Source organism: Sciurus vulgaris, assembly GCF_902686455.1.
Source record: "Sciurus vulgaris genome assembly, chromosome: 4".
Classification (NCBI taxonomy): Eukaryota; Metazoa; Chordata; class Mammalia; order Rodentia; family Sciuridae; genus Sciurus; species Sciurus vulgaris.
In genome coordinates, this window is record NC_136464.1 from 36503911 (window position 1) to 36526361 (window position 22451).

General features: G+C 42.1%; 1 protein-coding gene across 1 annotated transcript in view; it reads right to left on the reverse strand.

Annotated features, from left to right (window-relative positions):
* Window positions 1-22451, reverse strand: part of PDE6C (phosphodiesterase 6C) — a gene marked incomplete at its 5' end in the record, with an annotated part of 50053 nt that overhangs the window by 16313 nt on the left and 11289 nt on the right. Inside the window, 10 exons of the mRNA XM_079136662.1 lie at window positions 5938-6047; window positions 6437-6544; window positions 6784-6930; window positions 11777-11845; window positions 13029-13172; window positions 13748-13897; window positions 18411-18458; window positions 20299-20365; window positions 20469-20533; window positions 21605-21679. Of these exons, the coding sequence (XP_078992788.1) occupies window positions 5938-6047; window positions 6437-6544; window positions 6784-6930; window positions 11777-11845; window positions 13029-13172; window positions 13748-13897; window positions 18411-18458; window positions 20299-20365; window positions 20469-20533; window positions 21605-21679 (983 nt within the window). The remainder of the gene's footprint in view (window positions 1-5937; window positions 6048-6436; window positions 6545-6783; window positions 6931-11776; window positions 11846-13028; window positions 13173-13747; window positions 13898-18410; window positions 18459-20298; window positions 20366-20468; window positions 20534-21604; window positions 21680-22451) is intronic.

A 22451-nucleotide genomic window follows, 5' to 3' on the forward strand; every position in this document is an offset into this window, starting at 1 on the left:
GTGTCAGCACTGGAGATTTTCTTTAAACAAATCAAGTTCAATTCCACTTAGAAGGGAGTAAAGTGGTTAACTCCTTTAGGTTTAAAAACATCAATCAAACATATTGTTGGGAAACTAGATATTCTCCCAGTCTCAAAATAGCACTTCATCTACTACTTATTCTTTACCAAGGAGAAAATGTTCCTCTAGATAAAGAGATCTGCTGGACATCTTCATCAATAGTCTAACTTAACCTCTTAGCTGATGAGACAAATTGGTATCGTGGACTCCCTGATGAAATGTACTGAGAAGGCACAGGATCATCTATAAAGAATCCTCGCCCAAAATGTCAACCCTGGATTTAATCAGGAGGCAAGGAAATGAATCCAAATTGAGGGTTTTTCTGCAAAATAACTCTTCAAAAAAAATCGACAACCTGAAAGACACAAAAAGACTGAATAACTACTCCAGTTTAAAGGAAATTAAAGCTACCTGGCAGTTAAATACATATGATCCTTGAATCAGAGAGAAAATAGCTATAAAGGATATTATTGGGGTAATTGAAAAAAATCTGAGAAAACATTCTGTGTTAGATAACAGTATTGTTATCAAAAGGAAATTTCCTGAGGGTGAGCATTATATTGAGTTTATGTAGCTGTATTGTCCCCCTTATTCTTTGGAAATATATGCTGAAATATTTAGGAATGAAATGCCATGATGTCTGCAACCAACTCATAAATGATTTCATAAAGAAAGAATTAATGTATGTACACACACACACACACACACACACATATTTGGGAAGAGAGAAAACTAATTTGACAAAATGTTTTCTTAGTAAAAGTAATTTGCAAGCCAGTCGCAATGGTGCATATGCCTGTAATCCTAGCAGCTTGGGAGGTTAAGAGTTAAAAGCCAACCTCAGCAACTTAACAGGGCTCTAAGCAACTTAGGGAGACCCTGTCTCAAGACATAAAAAAGGCTGGAGATGTGACTTAGTAGTAAAGCACCCCTGGGTTCAACTCCGGTACCAAAAAAAAAAAAAAAAAAAAAAGTAATTTGCAGAGAAGATGAAAGAGTTCAATGGGACTTTGAGGGAAGGACAAGGAAAGGAAAGAAAAAAAAAAAAAACAACACAACATTCATTAATAATTTTCTACAGTACTGAAAATAACTCTAATCATTCAGGGAGAAAATAACCAGAGGAGAGAGCTTGAAGGAACAGAGACGGCATGTGTGATTTGATTATTTAGCCTACCAGGTTTCCTTATCTTTCCAAGAATAATTTTTGAAACCCCCAGCAGGAGGTGGTGACAGTAGGAGGGCACACAAGGGTCTTTTTGAATTTTATTTCATTTTATTTTAGAGTTCAAGTTTGTTTATATTTACAGCAAGAACTTGCATCTGAATCAAACTGTGTAATTAACAACAACTGAACAACAATTTTAAAACAAAGAATATAGTTAATAATTTTAACATAAGCCCAAGAGTTCAATGTCTTACTACATTCATTCAGGGAACCTGAATGAATTATTTTTCTCCAAGGGACTTCTTCATGACCATAATGTATAAGGTACTCTCAGGCATTTAAGTACAGAGTACACACAGTATTGCTTTCCAGAGTTGGGAGCTACAGAACACTGTTTTGTAATAATAGATGCCATGGTCAAACAAGGCAGGGACATGTTGCTGGGTGGTATCTCTTGGTGGTTCATTATACACATACATCACAGAGCGGTCTTTTAACACAGGTGAGTATCACTCCCAACTGCCTGCTGGGATTTGAGTGTGTGTTGTAGAAGGGAGACCATCGTTGGTGTTCTCTAGGAAATTTTGAGGTGTTGGTTTAGATGTTTGAAGACTAGATACAAGTAAAATTCATGTTAAAACTTAAGAAATAGAAAACGGTGTTTGTGGCTGAGAGAACAGGGAGGTTGACACATCTCTGAAACTTGAAACAGGTGACTTCTGACCACGTACAGAATAAGCAATAGGAATGCAGGAAAGACGCAGCAACAGCGTCAGTGTTAAGTGCCCTTCTGTGACGGTGGAGCGGAAGGCCAGGGACAGCCCGGGTCAGGATCTCAGTGAGGCAACAAGGAAGACACCTCTCGAGACCTTCTATGCAAGCTGGAATATTGGGTGTCTTCATGCAATACTCAAACAGCTGGAAAGCAGAGCCCAGAGTGCTGCCTTGCTGGCTGTCTTCATCAATTGCCTCGAGGTCGGTTTCCACCCCTGCCCAAGGCTCTGCCCTTATTTTGTCCTGATGCATAATTTCATCAATGACTTGAATAAACATGGACAGAAGCCATGAGTATCCAACTTACAGATGATAAAAAACTGAAAAACAAACAGCAACAACAAAAAACAAACACAAAAAACACCAGAAACCTAATTTGTTGGTTTACAGAGTATGACTAAAATGGAGATATCAATGAACAGTGGAATAAAGAATCAAATTAAGATGAGTTTAATTAAGATTCAGTGTAGTACTTTGAACCATGTGTGGATTATTCTATTAAACTCCAGGACCCACATTTTAGAAATGATGTGAAAACACTGGAATGGGTTCAGAGAAGAATGATAAGTAAAATTACATGATGGAAACCATTATGAAAAAATAAATTTAAAGAACGTGGTGTGTACAACTTGGGAAAGAGTATACTTTGGGAAGAGGGATATGATAATATTCTTTACAAGATGAAGGAATAGCCTGTGGATGATAAATTAGACATATTCTAGCAAATCCAGAGACCTGAAGTAGGAGATACAGAAATTGTGGAGAGATCAATTTCAGTTCAATATCATGAAGAACATTCAGCCATTAGAGTCACACCCAAATACAATGCTCTGCAAGGTTGTAAGCAAGTGGGTTCTCCATTATGGAAAATAATCAAATGTAGACCAGAGGAAAGAGGAAGTTGTGCAGGAGAAGGGAGGTCTACACTGGATGGAAGGATGAGGGAATTCTAAAATTCCTAATATTTTTTCTGATATCTGCATTTCTCCAGTAATCAGACGAAGGAGACCAGAAGATTGGTGAACTAAAAAACTAAACAGAAAAAAGGGGACGAAAGGGACAAAGAAATCTATAAACATGAAAGCAAGAAACAGAGAACAAACTGATTAGAAGAGTGAAGTAAACAAAGAGAACACAAAAACTTGAGGGAATAATAAAACTTTGAAAAGGGCAAGGTTTGGGGGCATTGTCAGAGGGCATAGTCTAAGGTTGGGAGATAAGGTGGAAAGGAAACGAAGGAGATCAGACATTTTGGAGACAAGTAATCAGATCAAGGGCACAAGGTCAAGCCAGGAAGCAGAGCCATCTGTGTCTCAACAGCTTCAGGGAACTCCATAGGTGGCCTCATTGGTACCATCAGTGTGAGAAGAATAATTGAGTCTTATTCAACCTTCTTATTAGCTACTTAGTAAGAAGCAGTGTCTCAACGTCTTTGTGGACTCCCGAGCCAGTTTTCCAACAAAGTAGAGGTACATAAAGAGGCTCATCAAGAATTGCTGTTGGGGCTGGGGTTGTGGCTCTGTGGTAGAGAGCTTGCCTAGCATGCATGAGGCCCTGGGTTCGATCATCAGTACCACACAAAAATAAAATAAAGGTATTGTGTCCACCTACAACTAAAACAAAATATTTTTTAAAAAAGAATTGCTATTGAAGCACTGTGTGGAAAAAAAAAAAAGACTGCATCAAACCCCAAGAGCTTAGTGGAGCTCCCAGAAAGCTGTAGTTACACCCAAGACTGAGGGAAGACAGGCCTGCCCTGCTTCGCAGTCAGGAAATCTTCCATCCCCACTTCTACACATCACCTCATTTAAATTTTTTTTAATTTGTTTTAATTAGTTATACATGACAGTAGAATGCACTTTGATACATCATATATAATGGAGTATAATTTCTCATTCTTCTGGTTATACATTATGTATACATGACCTCATTTAATCTTAACATATTCCTGGTGTCCAGTTTTTTGAAGAGAAATGGCTTAAAGACACTAGGAGACCCCACCATGGCTGGCCAAGCAGAGAGGTCTGGGCTGAGGGATGTGCAAACTTCCTGCTAACTGGGAGGTGAGATACCACACCCAATCCTGCCGCGTCCTGGAACCTAAGGTAAGTGTGACTTTTTTTGAACTGGTTTTCTCATCCATAGAAGAGGGGGATATCAGTGCCTCCCATGTGGGGGTGCTGTGAAGATAAAATAAGACACTGTATGCCAAGTGCTCAGCTGCGTCCAGCACACAAGAGGTACTCAATAAATGTCCGTTCCTTTGGAACCAAATTTGTTAATATGCTGCCAAAAGTGAAGGAGGCAGAGAACTCCAATGACTGCCAGGAGATCTGCACGTGGGACAGAATGGCCAGCATGGACTGGGCCGCTAGAGGGGAAGAGGTTCTTGCCCCCAGCCTCAGCAGACCCTCCTTTCAGGACAAAGCCCGACTGCTGCCATTGCTGAGGGTGAAGCGTTGCTATTTACAAGGTGCTTTTCATTTGCTCAATACATTTTTCTTGAGCACCAACTATGTAGGGTGCACAATATAATGTCATTGGATTCTCATCACAATCTTTGAGAGGCTACTATTATATCCATCTCATAGCTAAGAAACTGAATCTTAAATACTTTAAGTACCTTGTCAAAGATCCCTCAACCAGACAGGAGTTGGAGCCCACAAACTAATACCCCAAAGTCTGACCTTCTTGAAACACCTCCCTATCTCTGGAGAGGGGTGACTTATGTATCAGAAATGGGGGTGAAGTATGGCTCAGGCAGATAGAGCGTCTTTAAAATCACTATCAGGTGATCACCAGAACAAGGAAGCTTGGGTGGTTCTGGACTCGGAGGACCTGGGAGAAACATTAGTCCTATGAACAAGTTGGACTTACTGCTGTGTCTGTATAGGATGAAAATCATCATAATAAAGTTTCTTTATCCTTAAAAAAAAAAAAAAAAAAAAAAAAAAAACAGTTTTGAGGAGCTTGCCTGGCATGAACACTGCTGATGAATTTTGAAGAATACCAATGACTAATAAGAGAAATGAAAATATTTAATATTCATAAGGACTAAGAATCTACCTTGAGCTGAGGGCTTTGTATGTATGATATCACTTAATCTTTACAATGACCTTACCTATTAGATACCATTATTATAATTCCTATTTTCCAGATGAGGAAACTGAGGCTTAAAAAGTTTAACTAATTTATGAACCCAATGAAACCAAATCTGTCTGACCCTGAGCCTGCCCTCTTATTAGTGCACTTTTTTTCTTGGGGCAAGAGAGGAAGATGGCATTGATGTTAGGATAGAAGATCAGCTAAAGGAGGGTTTGACTTTCAGAAGGCAAAAGAACTAAGAAGTGAAGGGTAGTGAGCCCAGGAAGAAGTGTTCTCCAGCTGGAGCTGGGGAGCATTCCCTACATGTACACAAATTTAAGCCTAAGATTAATCTACCTTTTTTTTTTCCCTCAGTATGGTGAATTGAATCCAGGAGCACTCTACCACTGAGCTGCATCAGTCCTTTTTTACATTTTTTATTTTGAGACAGGGCCTTGCTAAGTTGCTAAGGCTGGCCTCAAACTTGCAATCCTCCTGCCTCAGACTCCTGAATAGCTGGGACTATGGTATGCACCACCATGCCCAGCAAATGAATGCACTTTAATATTTGAAGTCAATACTCTGATTAAACAAAGAAAAAAATGAAGGCATATAAAAATATGGCAGAGACACATTTGGAAATGGAACAGAAAGGAAAGAGGGATGTAACCCGGAGAGAAAGAGCAGACGTTGCAAGGGCTGAATCTTGGGAGGGAACAGAACAAGGCCCTGCTGTTCCCAAACATAGCAAAGAGGAACTCACTGGGCTAAGGGACAGGGAAAGTTTTCTTCCCCGAGGCACCTTCAAACACCCACAAGGACATGTCAATACTGCATACGTGTTTACTTACTTCATCTGGTACAAATTATTGGTGCCTCTGTGATCAATGTCATGGCAGAAAGCAGCAGCAAGCATGGCAAAAGCTTCAAGGTCTGTGTAGTATTTTTTAAGTCTTCCAGTCTAAAAATATACAAAGACACATACTGATGTAAATTAATACATCTTCCCAGCAAGCCCTGCCTGCAACAGAGAAGGGAACCCACCATGTCTTTACAGGAAGTTGGCTTATTTCTTGTGAGTCTCATAGCTTCTGGGAAATTCCCAAACCTAGCAGGTGACTGGATTTTCCTTTCAGAAATGAGCATGTGAATGTAGGAGCGCTAATCCAATCAGGTGCCCAGAGATCCCCAAGTTCCTGGGATCATCTTCAGGAAGACTGGGGTTGGATTTTGCCCATGAAGTTCAAAATGAAGAGTTGAAGTAATGGACCTACCCATCTTTCACATGCTCAAGAGGGAACTGGCAGTTTTACAATGGTTTCCAGAGATTTCCAGGACTTCGTTACCTACCATCAGCAAAGTAAACATGGTCTGTCCCACGTTGAACCCGTGCCGCCAGTTGTGGTAAGTGACGGCGCGGTACCCTTTCCTCACCGTGTACATCCATCTGGTAAGAACCTGTTACCCAAAGACGACAACACCATTCAGACTTTGGAATAGAATTCTAAAGGTTAGAAGACCTGTGACAATCTTATCTGAAAAGATGTGTTGGTCTTGTTGACAGAGTTAAAGCCGATGTATTTACAAAGTTAATGATAATTTAAAATCCAAACTGAGTTAATCTTTTGAACCACAGAAAACATTAGTGCAGGACAGCAACAGAATCACACAGTGTTTTAAGTGAAATACCATCTGACCTCTACAGGTACTTTGAATTTCTCCACCACGTTTATTTCAAAAAACATTCGGAGTCCACATTTAATCAATTCGTGCTCGGTAATGGGGAAGTCGCTGAAGCGGAATTCATATAGGTCTACTGCCTTTGGGTCCGGCAAGTCCTCTTTCTGTTGAAAAGACAGATTGTTTCAGATTGCATTCATCTTTTCCCCTTTAAGCTCATATACCCAACATTGAATGGAAAACTGAATTATAATAAATGGATAACACAAGTCCTTCACTGAGCCACTATGTATCAGGCACTGGGTTGTACAGTTTGCATAGATGATCTTCACACACCTACACAATTAAGCCCATTTTACAGGTGGTGAAACAGATTCAGCCTTATTTTAAAACTTTCTAAGTGATGGGATTCAATTCCAAACCCAATTCCAGTGACTATCTTTTTTCTGTGATAAAATAAAATAAAATAAAATATTTAGTCTTACCAGCTTTCATTACTCAGTTTCTCTTTTGTCCCAGTCAAGAAACAATCAGTGAACAGCAGGTGTTCGCTTAATTCAACCCACTTGTATTTTCTTTTTTATTCCCTCAGTGATGACTCCCCCCTGGACCCATGGTGCCTGTCCCACGAAGGTGCTCAGTAAATGTTTGTTGAATGAATGAATGAGGGCCTCACAGTGTGTACACGAACTTGCTGGCATTTCTTTTAACCCAGATCTCGTTAGGGGTACATGAAAAACAGTGAACTACGCACATGAGCATTGACATGACTTGTGAAATAAAAATATGGATCTTGCCTTAAAGGAGCTTAATTTATTGAAATGGGTATGAAATACAGGCCAGTGAGGTGCAAGAGCTTAGACTCATTGGAGAGCTTGGCCGCTAGTGCTTGGTGCTGTGGGAGAAACCAAGTGCCTGGGGCAGGTGAGTCCCATTAATTAAATAAGGGACTCTGGAGGGGCATGTGCTGGTAGAAGGAAGGAAGGAAGGAAGGAAGGAAGGAAGGAAGGAAGGAAGGAAGGAAGGAAGGAAGGAAGGAAGGAAGGAAGGAAGGAAGGAAGGAAGGAAGGAAGGAAGGAAGGAAGGAGGGAGGGAGGGAGGGAGGGAGGGAGGGAGGGAGGGAGGGAGGGGAGGGAGGGAGGGAGGGAGGGAGGGGAATCCCATAAAGGGAGAGAAGAAAGGAGAGGATTCCATGGCAGGGAGAGAAAGTGCCAAGAGACAATTTAGCAACAGCCATGTGGGTCCATCAGATGCACCTGCTGGAGCAGCTCAGTTCAGTGACTATTTACTGATTGCACAGCCTGTCCCAACACTGTACCGAGGGGGTCACAAAAGTCAGAAGAGGCAGGTCACTTGTCCCAGTAAGTTCAAGCTTTCCTAGAGAACTCCACATGGTACATACCTGCTCCAAGCAACACTATGGCTTCTGTTTCCCTGGCCCCTGTGCCTAGGCTGACCCCTCGGGCTCCTGACCCTCCCTCACCAGGCTACCCAGGGTCCCCCTGTGCCTGCTTCACCACTACCACTCTGGTGACTTCAAGCAGAGATCTTCCTTCCTTCCTTCCTTCCTTCCTTCCTTCCTTCCTTCCTTCCTTCCTTCCTTCCTTCCTTCCTTCCTTCCTTTCTTTCTTTCTTTCTTTCTTTCTTTCTTTCTTTCTTTCTTTCTTTCTTTCTTTTTTTCCTGAAAAGTAATGGTTTGAAGCCAGGAGACCAGCATTCTGTCCTAGGTTCTAAATAGGTACATCACCACAGCTGGGAAGACCTCTATTTTCTCGCCTGTGAGATGGGGCAGTAATAATAAATTTTTTGTCTTTGTTGTTTGGTCATAAATTTATCCCAGTTTCATTTTCAACTGTCAAAGAACTTGGGATTCCATTCACGGCCCCTTCCTCTTCCTCCTCCATTTCTCACAGGCCCCTCCTCGGCCCTCTGCTGTCCCTTGCCTTCATGCTCTTTCTTTCTTAAACCTCTCCAGACCCCTTACTGGGCTCAGTCCTCCATTTTTAATCATTTGATTGTTATTTATTCATTTGGGAATATTATCAGACCTGTATGTGTCCTAGGCAATGTGAGAAGCCAGCATAGCCACTGTCCCTGAACTATGCACTCTCATGTGGAGAGACGGGCGATTAGTGTGTCTTGTAAAACTCAGCCTAAGAGGCTGAGAGAGTTGTGGGTGGGCCCCCCAGGACATGTCCCCTCTGGGAGGCTGTCTCAGAGATAGTCCTCAGAGATAAAAGTTAGAAATGTTGTTAAATACATCACAGGATCATCACACTCAAGTGTAAACGTGCATTTCAGTAGGAAACAAAAGTAAGAAGTTCTCAGAATCATGACTCCTGGGCCCCATCGCAGTCACAGGAAAGCCAATAAAATAGGACTCAAATACAGAAATCACACAGTTTTAAAGTCTGCAATACGGAGAGATGAATAAAAGCAAAGGCTTCTTGTTGGTCTGATAAGCAGTACTCTGGCTCCACAGAGCTGATTTTCTTTGCAGAAATCACACAGCTGAGGGCTGATAGCAGAGGAGGAGATTGCTGGCAGCCTACTGGGTATGAAGTAACCCCACTCCAGGCCTCCTGCCTCCCCGTGAGCTACAATCAGGTGACTTTCTGGGACCCAGTGTGCAGGCCGGTCACAGCCTTGTTCCACAGCTATTAGCTTTTCTCTGCTGCTAACTGGTGCTCCAGCCACACCCAGCCACTTTGGTATCCCTGGACCAACATGCCGTCTGTGTCACCACCCATCTGCACTGTCCTTGAGTCCCACTCCCACCTCCAGCCATCTGCAAGCCCCATCTCCGTCTTGGCCTTTCCCTTCAGGCCTCGGCACCATGGTCTCCCTGTGACTCCACCATCTTCTGAGCCTGGCACGAGGCCTCGGCCTTCCCAGGGCGCTGGGACTCATGCTTTAAGAACGCATCCATGCTGGCCGTGGCATTGCTTGCATTTTTGTGCCTCAGGGACTTTTTGGACCAGATAAGAGCTAGCTCGTATGTTTTGCCCTCAACACCCAACACTGTGCCTTGTATAGTGTGTCTCAATAATTACTGAATGGAAAAAAAATTGAGTAAAAAATAAGTGAATGAGGCATGTCTCTGGGAAATCCTCTGCAACTCTCCTGTGGTCTGGTCACCATTCGCAGCAGGTCCTCCATGAAAGTCCAAAATGGCCCACAGAGCAGGAGAAATTCAGAGGAGGGCATTTACCACGTCCTGTGCCTGCCTCGGAGGACTGCTTCCCTACTCCTTCCACACAGAGACCTAGAATCACTGTCACCCCTCGAGATGAGGCTAAGCCTCCCCTGAACCCCAAATTGAGGTGCACTCCTGGAGAAAGAATTGGGGTGAGAAGTGACTCCAGGATAATATTCGAGAGTCCCTCTGGTACATTTGTTAGTTTTACTTCCTAAGTTTTATGCAGTGGTGATTTGGGATTAACCCAGAATGGATTTTACATTGAAAATAAGCTACTATTTGGTAAGTCTATTGCACCTTACAACGCAAGGTCCTTCCTCCTCTATATAGGAACAAGATTCTTTCTAGGGCCGTGCACGTTGATTAAAGTTTTGTTTGACAAGAAGATGCATACCAAGCTGAGTGTGGTGGCACACATATGGAATACCAGCAAGTAGGGAGGCTGAGGCAAGCAGGATTCCCCACCCATGTAACATAGTGAGGCCTCGCCCCTGTACATACACACACACACACACATGCATATTGTCGCTGGGTCAGGTGTGAGAAGGTGGTGGATACTCAAGGGTGGAGCTCAGTAAGTGGGAGAAGGTTGGGAAACCTCAGGGACACAAAAAGCACAGAGGGCAGGAACTGAGCCCTCAACAAGGTGGAAAGGCCAGTGGTCTATGGCAGCGGAGCAAAGGGCCAGGACGGGAGGTCACAGTCTATAAAATGGGATGGGGACAGGTGAGACAATACATCTTCATTTAGAAAGAATACTTACCTTACAGACGGGAGAGGGCAGAGGGAAACAGGGTAAGTAGGGACAGAGGGAATTCAATGTGATATTATTCCAGGATTCAAGTCTCAGAAATCTTTATAAATATACCAGGAGCTCATGGAATTGCAGAAGAACCACACCCTAGCAATGGGGACTCAAGTAAGGGCAAAACTGAAGAGCATCCCTAAAAAACAAAATATCTAAAAGCAATACTCTGCATTCTCTGGAAAGAAGTCTAACCCTCTTTCTAGAACCATAATATTATTCAGATCTCCTACATTTTAATTCACAATATCTAATTTTTAATTTAAAAATCATGAAGCATGCTGTAAAACAGGATCAAATGATTGAAACTAGTGTAAAAAATAACAGTAGAACCAGACCTAGAGATGATTTAGGTGTTGAATATTCTAAAATAATTATGATTTAAAAGTAGTCGAAATAGAAAAATGATGAAAAGTTTCAACACAATTGAAAATTAAAAAGAGAATTATAGGTGCATTCTAGAACTGAAAAAGACAATCTCTAAAATGAAGAACTTATTGAGTGGGTTTAACAACACCTGGAACACAACAAAACAAGGGACTAGTGAGCTGGAAGAGGAACTAATTTCAATCAGAAATGATAGGGGTGATCTAGTAACAACAGGAAGGCACTGAATTCCTCCAGAAGAGAAGCCAGAGAGGGCAGATGACCACTGAGTCTATGAGGGTCTATGGTTGAATGTAACTCTGGCATGTCCTCTCGGGTGACCAGGGTACAATCCAAAGCTACGAATATAAACTAACAGGATATCCCTAGATTCTGTGCCTGAGGTCCTTCATGCAGGAGTCTAACTGTGATTCTACATTATCTTTGAGAGTTGAACTGGAGAGGACAAATATAAAGAACAACAGGAAACCAAAACATCAGGCTTTGGAAGAAATCGCCTTTCTTTTTGGCCTTCAAAAGTGTCAGGGAAGATTAACCTCAACATTTACTCTAAAAACAAGAAAGTGGGTCCTAATATAGTTTATTAAAAGAACATCAGGGGCAGAAGGAAGACACTTACCAAGATGGTGACAAGCTGTCTTTCTTCACAGTCTTCAATTGTATCTACATTTAACTTCTCTTTAAATTTCTAAAATGTAAAAGCAACAGAGTTGTGAAATTCCTGTGAAGGAGATTTCTATCTGATTTCTCTACTATTAAAATAGGTTAAGATACATTTAAAATATGGCAAGTTCCATGACAAAGATTCTGGATACTAAGCCTTATAGCACTTGATTATGAAGAGCTGTACCTAAGTAGAAATTGAACATAACTAATGTCTCTAGTCCTTCAAAATGTAACGGTAGCTGTTTTTTTTAAAAAAGAGGGGGTGATTTGTGGGTATGTAGGTAAAAAAAGAAAGAGAAAAATGAGTAGCTTGCATCTGTTTTCCAATTAACACTTACCCAAGAGTTTCCCCAGACCTTCTCTTCTTTAACATGTCAAACATTCAAATCAAGTATTTTTTAACTCTCAAACTCCCTCATTAAAACCCAAACCAAACAAACAAAACCCAGACTACACTTATGCACAGACTCTAAAAGCAAGCAAAATGCAAAGAATAGAGATAGACGGTATGTGACGTTTTTCTTTCATTTTGTAATGATTAGAACACTGTTAGAAAAATCCACTGGCTCCCCATCATCCATGATACTGGTCTTGGTCATGCGGCTTTCTTTGGTCAATGACTTTCTTTGGTCACTGTGATGAGACCAAAGACTTGTGTACTTGCACACTTGGGCTTGCTCTTTTGCTCTTCTGTCATCACTGAGAAGTACATTGTCAGCTAGCTGCTGGCCCATGAAAGATGAAGAACATGTAGAGCAAGCCGAACTCACACCTTGGAACCACCCTCAATCAGAGCTGAAAAGCACCTGGTCAACCCCCAAATGCATGAGTGAGAGAGAGATGCTCTTACTATATACTGACATGTTGTGGTGGTTGTTATGCAGCAATATATGATAATAACTGACTAATACATTGTTCTTCCTGGAAATATTTTTCCTTGATAGCACACTTGAACCTAGATGTCACTACTTGAGTTCCTATAAACCCAGGGCCTATTATTAACAAAGAACATTCCAACCAAGTAACATCCTGGATCTATGTACACTGGTCCACCAAAGTTCTCCTCCAACCCCTCCTTCTGTTTTCCCCTCCTTAGCCCAGAACTAAACCTATTCTCCTTTGTCAGACTCCTGGATATTTAGGTGATTTCCAGAAGCTGAGGTCATATACCAACTAGTGTTTACAGGACTGAATTCCTCACTTACCAAAATAGACTTAATTTCATCAGGAGTGGCTTTGGTATGGTTCATGAGCATTTCCTGAGCAATGTCCTTTCTGTTTTCTAGCTTATTCATTTTCTCATAGGTGTCAGTATTTAAAAGAGACCATCCAAGGAATTGTGTGAGAGTCTGAAATGTATAGAAAGTGATTCAGATTATCTAAAGTTAGAGGAAAATTGACTTGGAGGCAGCAATCTGCGTGCTTTCTAATCAATCAGTTTCCTTTCACCATCAGAAACCCAGTTCCTTATTTTAATATAAGGAAATAACATATGAATAATCAGAGCCACACAATAAAATTGATTAATCCCTCACTTTTCAAAGAGCTACGCACCATAAATACTCTATTGCAGGAAAAGAATTATAAATAACAGTAGAATAAATAAAGCAGAACCTAAATATGGACTGAGGGTTAGGGGTGAGAAAAAGAATGAGAGGGAGGAAGAAAATAGAAATATTCTTTCCTGTTTTTCTAGAATTAAAAGAATTTTGGTTAAGCCAAAACTTTGCACTTCAGTAGGAAATGTTGCAATTTATAGAAGTCAGGAAACAGAAATGACACAATAACAACATTTTGGTTATAATCATGTGTGACTCATGTCTTAATTGCCCTTCAAAATATCATCCCAGAATAACAAATAATTATGCATCTTCCATTATTTTGTGAATTTCACTTACCTCCATTAGTTGATTATTGCGCTTACCTCAGTAATGTGTTCATCATGTTCATCAAAAGGTTTTCCATCCTTCCTGTTGTAAAACGTAGCTACTCCCACGATGTCTTCTTTTTTGTTGACAATAGGCAGGGACAAGACATTTTTAATGACCCAACCAGTTTCATCTACAGGTCCTTTCTATAAGTAATAAGAAAAGTTTGGTTCTTTCCTTCCTTTTTTTTTTTTTTCTCACTTTTTAATTTGAAATAGAAATTCACAGGATGTTGCAAAAGAAATGCAAGGAGAGGTCCCATGTATCCTTCACCCAGTTTCACCAATGGAAACATCTTGTGTAACTACACTACAGTATCAAAGCCAGGAAACTGTACAATCCACCAAGTTTATTTGGATCTCACTGTATGTGTCTGCACTTGTTTCTGCATGCATGTGTGTATTTATGGTTCTACACAAATCTATCCTATATGTAGATTTTCAATCAGCCTTAGAATCCAGGTACAGAATTATTCTATCACCTCAAGGCTCCCTTGTATTACCACCCCACCACCCGCCCCCAGTTTATTTTTAAATCAAGTACATTTTGGGGTGTCATATGTGCAATTCCTACCTTGTGTCAGAGCACAGTGGGGACTGTACTGAAGTACATCCAATCAGGTGTACCACAACCAGAACCAAGTGCCTTAACCTTCTTTCCCCTTTGCTCTCTAGTCCTAGGAATGGGAAAAGCTTCTTACCCAGAGTTACTCACTTTTCTACTTTTTCTTTCCTATGTTATTTTTTCTTTTACTTTGTCTTTCTTTCTTCCTTCTGTCCATTTCTTTTTCTTTCTTTCTTTTTTTTTTTCTTGTAGTATTGGGAACAGAACCTATAACCTCACACAGGCTAAGCAAGCACTCTACCACTGAAGTACATGCCCAGTCCTTGTTCAGCTAATAGCTCACATTAAATTCTCTCTGTTGAAATACCTAGTATGCTTTTTATTTTACTGGCTGATACATCGAGGTAGTCTTTCATCTCACGGTACATTGAGTTTAACAAACATCTGTCAAGCCCCTATGATGTGCTAAGAACTGGGATAGTTGTTGATGTTACAAAAGCGAATAAATCAAGGCTCAGGATCCTTCCAGGCTGATGGGAAAATGCAGGGAAGACGGTTCAGTATTTCTCAAAGTGTGACCCAAGGACCACGTGCAACAGATTGTTTTTAGCTTGCTTCATAGTCTCTGGGTGTGTGTCTTAAATAAGATCCCCTGATAATTCTTGTGTCCTCTCAAGTGTGAGAACCATGACGGAGCATCTGCACAGCATGTGGCTAAGGCAGTTAGTCTCACACCCGTGCCTCACATTGCTGGTTTCTTGAGCCTCCCCTGGCTCATTCAGTCATCCTTTGAGGCTCTGTTAAATCCTGTCGTCCCCACAAAACCTTCTCTAACTTTTCTGATTCAATTGGAACTTGTCTTTTTCAGCATTCCAATAGCACTTATTGTCTAGATCACACCATTCGGCATCCAGATATTTTCTAAATGCTTCAGACTTGTTGATTTTGGTCTCTGAGTCTATCTTCTAAACTTATCAAAGGGTAAGGACTATTGCATAAACTACTAAATTTTCACATAAAATATGATCGAGCATATAAATGACTGTTATGTAGACAAGTAATGTGAATAACTTGTTTATTACTTATCATTAGTATTTATTCTTGGATTGAAAAACAGGCAAACTAAACCTCAGTTTATGGTTCCTAATGGTCAGAGCTTTAGAAAAAAGACAGTACACAATGTTCTCAAGCCTTCATTCTTGGAAAACACTGAGAAATATTTATATGCTTCTACTATCATATGAACTAGGGACGGAATTCTTAACAGGAAATATATTATGTATGAGTGCAAAATAACTTCACAACCATAAGTTCTCATGGACATTTGTTGAAGTTTCCCAAGTAAGTTTTAGTAGCTATTTTTCAATATTTCAGCAAATATTTATTTGCTGCCTGTTCACGTTTGTGTGATTTGAGAGCCTTTGACAGTAAGGTGATAAAAGGACTCTCAGTTTAAGAAAAAAAATAATAAAAAGTTAAGGCTGAGAAAATTCTTCATACTTTTTTTTCCCTGAAAATTGGAGTCATTTTAGTTAATGTTAAAGGATGTTCCACATAGTTCTCTTCAAGGAAAAATGACCCCCCAAAGAAGTCTACATCCTAATTCCTGGAACCTGTGAATATGAATCTTACATCAAAAGAGAAAATTAAGATAGCAGATGGAACTAAGATTGCTAATAAGCTTATCTTAAAACAGGAAAATGATCCTGGATTTTCTGGTGGACCTGATATAATCATAAGGATACTTAGAAGTAGTAAAAAGGGTGGAGTCAAAATCAGAGAAGGAGATAGGATGACAGAGTAAGATCAGAGTGGGCAATTGCTGGCTCTGAAGACAGAAAGGGCCAGGTGCCAAGGAATCCCACCTCCTCCCAGAGCTGGAGACAGCAAGGGGACAGGCTGTCTTCTAGAGCCTCTGAAGAGGGGCACAGTCTGGCCAACACCTTGATTTTAGCCCAGTAATCCATTTTGGAATTCTGATGTCCAGAACAAGATACTGAGACTTATTTTTGTTGTTCCAAGCCATTAAGCGGTTATTCATTATTGCAGCAATAGGAAATGAGCACATTGTGCCTCCAAGGACTGTCTGGGAACCACTGCCTTTGCAGGTTTGCTCTGATAACAGTCATTCTAAACCACTGGCTTTGCCATCCAACCTCACAGGTACAAAAGGGAATAGTGGGAATCAGGGTAGGACATGAGTAGGTCGAGAGAGAAAGGGAAGGTGGGTGGTAGCTTGGGGAGGGTGCACCGCAGGCTGGGTTGACTTTGGGTAATGGAGCCCATAAGGAGAAGTGGGAGGGAGCTGAGGGGTCTGAGGGAGTTGTCAGAGACCATCCCTACCTGGGTCCAGGAAAAAGGGAACGATGCAAGGGTGTGTGGGAGCACCTCAGACCGCAGTGCAGTTCTAGACAGCCTGGGGCTGTGGGAGATTCCTGAGGCCAGTGCTGCCCCTCAGAGGAGTCTGGTTGTCTCCCAGGATTGGCCTGTCACACTCAGTCACTGGCTGGGAGCAGCCTATGGCAAGCAGGGCCACAGTGCAAAAGTGAGGGTGGATTGCAGAGCACAGCAGTCATTGGACAGTAGCCAGTGGGTGGTTGGACTTCAGAAAAACACATTTCCAAGGGTACCAACACTGTTCCCTGAAGGACTGGAAAACCCCTGTGGACCAGTTTTATTGCACCATGAGAACTCCTGAGGTCCCAGGGAAGTCCTAAGCCTCCTCAGGGTGATCAGAGAGGCTGCCAGTGTGTTGGCGAGACAAAGCCCAGCCCCTTGAACCTCTGCAGGCAGCCTGGCTCTCAGGCTGGCACCTGCCCACTCCCTGCTTAGACAGACTGCCCAAGGTTCATACCCTTTAGAGAATCACCACCTGCCCCTTTTCCTGTGTCCTAACATGGCAACCACTCAGCATAAATTAGAGGCCAGGACTGGACACAGCATGGTCACAAGGAGGCTTCAGTTGGAAGGGAGGAAAAGTGAGACCGAGGACAGCTACATGGTGTTTGTGTGTTTCCACATCAGTAAGCACAGGGAGCAGCAGGTGGATCTGAGGGGAACATTACATGTAACCAGGAAGTGGGCCCAGGTTTCCCCAAGGCCTGGTCCAGTTTGCTCCTGGGGACGCACCACTCAGACCTCAAGGAGATTGGTTTTTCCACCCAGGCAAAATAGGGCTGTGTGTGTGTGTGTGTGTGTGTGTGTGTGTGTGTGTGTAAGAAAGAGAAACAGACAGACAACAGCAGTGCCCACCAGGGAGGAAATCCAGACTCCTGTCTGGGATTAGGGCTCTAACCAGATGCTTGTTAAATGCAGAACACAGACCAATAAGCACCAGCAGGCAGAAAGAAGAGGTTAGAGAGCCAAATGCCAGCTTATTTTCCATGGTCAGGGGAGGGCAGGGGCAGAGATAATAGGGAGGTATGATAGGAGGGGAGGGAAGGCATCAGGGGTAGAGGAAGGCAGATATGACAAACTGGCCCTTCTGTGAACTCAATGAAGTCAGGAAGGGGAAGAATGAGTCCCCAAGTCCCACAGCCAAGTCCAAGCAGAAAGTCATTGTCTTAGTCCATTTTCTGCTGCTGTAATAGAAATGCCACAGGCTGGGTAATTTATAAAGAAAAGAAATTCACATATCTCACAGTTCTGGAGGTGGGAGGGTCCAAGAGCATGGCACCATCACCTAGGGAAGGCCTTCTTGCTGCCTCACAACAGGGCAAAGAGCATTCACGGTGATGTGGCAAGAGGGTGCCAACTCAGGCCTCTCTTCCTCTTCTCACAAAGCCACAAATGCCATCGCACAGCTCCACCTGACATCCTATCTAACCCTATTGCCTCCCACAGGCCCCTCCAACAACACCACTGACATACGAACTTGGGGATTAAGTTTTTAACACATGAACTTGGGAGGGACACAAACCACAAGAGCTGTGAGGGTGGACAGGAGTGGGTCACCAGGCCGGCAAGTTCAGGGGCTGGTGCAGGGACACACGTGTGGTGAGCAGAGTCAGGTTCTCTAGGAAGTCGGTCTCAGCATGTCAGGGAAGGAGAAAGGCCAGGCCAGTAAGCATCAGGCCGCTCTGAGGGCTCAGTTACCTGAAATGTGAAGTACTCGTCCGCAGGGGCGTTCAGCATGTTGCATATCTGCAAAGCAAGAGGAGACCAGACTCCTGAAACATGGCGTGGTAGAACCATAGACACCCACAAAGGAGACTCAGAAAGAATGCATCAGGAGCGAGGTTTTATCCACAGCTCTTGTCTGCTGAGAGGCAAATGATTCACGCTGGACCTCAGCTCACCCATACCTGCTATCATGAAGTCACTGGGTGACATTTCACCCCATCTCGGCTCCTTCCCACTCTCCCAGCCTCTGAGGAACCTCCTTCAAATCCAAAGCAACTAGCTGTTCAGGCCAAGGAAAGGAGAAAGCTAAACAGAATAATGCCTAGGCATGGATGCAGGGATTGCTTCTCCCCATTACCCCCCACTGAAGTGGAATCCAGGTAAAAAGAGGTGACAAAGGGACAGGAAGGGACAAAGGGACAGCCTTTTATTTGCACTAAAGTAAAGATTCACTGTGGAAATATCATTTTAACTACTGGAATTCAGAGACTATTTCTCCTACCCATATGGACAAGAAATCACTCCACTGGGTCATTCTATATCATTGGTTCCTCACGTCATATCCACAAATGGGTCTTTTTCTTCATTTTTTGTACTGGGGATTGAACCAAGGGGCTTTACCACTGAGTTAACCCCCCCAACCCTGCTCCCTACCCCCTCTTTTTTTATACAGGATCTTGCTAACATGCTGAGGCCAGCCTTGAACTCGTGATTCTCCTGTCTCAGCCTCCTGCATCTCTGAGATTATAGATGTGCACCACCCATTCCCAGCAAGAATATGTCTTAATAAAAAACTATATCTTTCTTTCCATCAAAGTTACATTAGATACTTAAAGTCACAGCATTTTAAGATTGGAAGAAATGTTAACCATTAAGTTTAAGCTTCTCCTTTTAAAGATGAGAAAACAAGAAATCCAAAAATGTTAAGTGATCTGTTCTAAGATACGGGATAAAAGCAGAACCATCATCTCCAGAAAGGTGCTGGTGGAATGGGCTCTCGGGGCAAGGCCTGCGGGGACCCCTGGTTTGTATCTGTTGCCCATTTGCCTGGTATAAATTCTCCCACTGTGGGGGCTTCAAGTTGACAGCAGTTTAACAACCCATCACAAAAGGCCTGGGGGACGCTCCTTGCCCACCAAATGCTGGCAGCCCTGTGGCCCCAAGGCAAGTGCTTTTTAAGAGTGTTTGGACCACAGGGACTGCTTTTATATTACTTCTACAAAAAAAATGTGAAAATCTTGTGCAGTTTTTATGAGCATTTATAGTCTAGAGTTTAAGGAATCTTTGTGTTATCCATTAATTTCAAAATTCATCTTGAACGATTACATAATTTAATGGGCGAGCATCATTCAAGCATGGATTAAAGAGGCAAAAAGCAGCTTATTCCTCTTTTCTGACCTTTCCATCAGTGGTACGTGTTGAAGTCCATACTTGAAGGCTTGAAGAGAACATTTACAGTTGGATCAAGATGTCAGAGAAATCCTACCCCTGACCTATCTGTCTGTGCCCTGCATGTCTCTCTTGCATCAAAAAATTGACCAATTGTATTTGAGATAGAATTAAACCTTCCACAAATCATAATTATTGGCTTTGAAAGGGCGTCTGAAATTCACATGACTGCTGAGTAAGAAGTTGAGAGATGGGTGAAATATTTATTCTCACTCTGAATAAATATTTTCACGTAGAATTTTGAAGTCCCCAGTTACCCTATATTCGACTGTCAAGACTCGTCTGTCTTGTGTAAAGGAAGTTGTCATAACCCTTACCTTGTGCATTCTTACTGTGACAATTGTATCTATATCTTAACTAGTAAGAGTTTCATAGGGTATTATTTAGAATATGAATTTGTCCGATAACTTACAAATCCATTTTCAGCAACATAAGTTGGCAACCCGCTAACGAATGTCCAGTGGTCTGCAGGAGGCGTCCTGGGGGAAGATTAGAAGAAAGAAAACCATTGCTATAGAGAGAACTGCACCATACACAAAAATAAAATGCCAACTCCCATGATTTCTTCATGACAGTACTCACGGAATCACTTTGATTTCTTCTTTTCCATGTAAAATGTAATCAATTACTTTATAAAAGATGACTTCCTAAGAGAGAAGGAGATAAAGAGCAAGAAATTATTTCCCAAAGAAAATACCTCATTTAAGAACTTGTACTTCTTAAACTCTTATAAATAGTATCTAGTTTCTTAGTCACATTTTTCTGCAGAACATAAATTACTAAACTACTCATACTAATTACAAACTTGTAATAAAGTCAGAAATATTGACTCTCAATATTCATTAAGGCCAAACTTTCATTTTTAAGAAATTCACTCAGCTTTATGGGGACTCAGACTACCAAAAAAACCAGCTAGTCTGCTTCTACTTTTAACTGGTCCCCTTTTGTTGTCCAGAAATGCTTGACAAGAATAACTTCACTAGAACAAATCACGTAATTCCTCAACTGCAGTCAGCTGTACATTGGGCACAGTGGGGACGCAGCCCCCTCCGGCACTGGCTTATCTGGACATGTGCCTCAGAAACAGGGGTCATGGATCCTTTGTCAAAGCTGGAAGTGACTTGAGTACTAGTCTCTCTACTTCATGGGGCAGATGAGGAACCATGGGTTGCAATGTGTCCTACACAACTTCTTTTTCCTGTGTGCCAGGAACATGGAAGTAGATGAATATGCACAGTGCCTGCCCTCATAAAGCCTGCAGCCAAGGGTGAAAGGAACGTGAACTCAAGCCTTCCCTGGGGATCCCAAATCCATATAACTGAAGAAGGGCCCAACACTTCTTAAAACTTGTGGAGAAGGATTCAGGTGTAACTTCGTGGTAGAGCTCTAGCCTTGTACACACAAGGCCCTGAGTTCAATCCCCAGCACCACTTAAAAAAAAAAAAAAAAAGCACTGTTAAAGTGCATTTTCTACTAGGCCCTGGATTTATGGAAAATGAAATGGAGAGTTAAGACAAGGACCAACCAGCTGGCTGGAGCAGAGCTGGGACCTGATCCTCAAATATTTTGTGCAGAGCTCTCTCTGCTACTTTGGAGTCCCAACAGAAAGTGACAGGAGAAAAACCCAGACCTTCCCAGGCCAGTGCTCCTTCCACAGCCTCTTAGTTTGGGACCTGACACCATACACAGACAGCACCAGAAATGATATTTGCATTTACCCTGCCATCTGGTGTCTTTGGACCTTTATAAGGCTCGACTTCTCCAAGTTTGATTGGCCATTCATCGTAGAATTCCTGGAGGCAATTACATTTAAACATTATTAAACAAACTGTCCCATGACCTACCATATCTTATCTGAACTATATGCATCTGTATAATTTGTTAATCTATATAGTTCTAGAATGTTAGACCTGAAAAAACCTGGAATTCTCAGCAATACTGCTTACACACTCATGACTATAAACAAGTAACTTAACTCTTTTTCATTTGTAAATGGGGATAATAGTAGAATTTATACTAGAGCATTGTTGTGAGGATTAAATGAATAATACATATCAACTGGCACAGAGTTCAAAGTACTCAGCATAGAGCAGCTCTTTAGTAGACAACTAAACTAAATTCAGATCGGTTAAGAGGCTTGGCTAATGTCACTCAGAACAGTCAACAATGTCAGTCGCCTTGTTGTTCATCCACTCTCCCTCTTCTTGCTAGCAGAATCGGATTTTATTTGGATATCTGGTGATAATTTGTCCAGGGAAGAAGGACCCTGGCCAGCCTGTACCTGGTTCTGTATCAGGTGTCTGGATTAGTTGGAGAGCAGGTGGGTGACCCAGTTCTGGCCACTGAAGGAGAGAAGACTGCTTAGGGGCTATTAGAGAAAGGTGTCTCTTAGATGAAAGTGACATTTGGAGGAAAAACCTTTCAATTTTGTCATGTCTACGTATTATGCTTTGAGCTGCAATGACCTTCTTGGCCCCATAAGAAGAGAGATCTTACAACGTGTTGCAGGTAGCAAAGTACTTGCAGGGGGTGGGGAGGGGGGACAGGAAAACACCTGAGACTTCA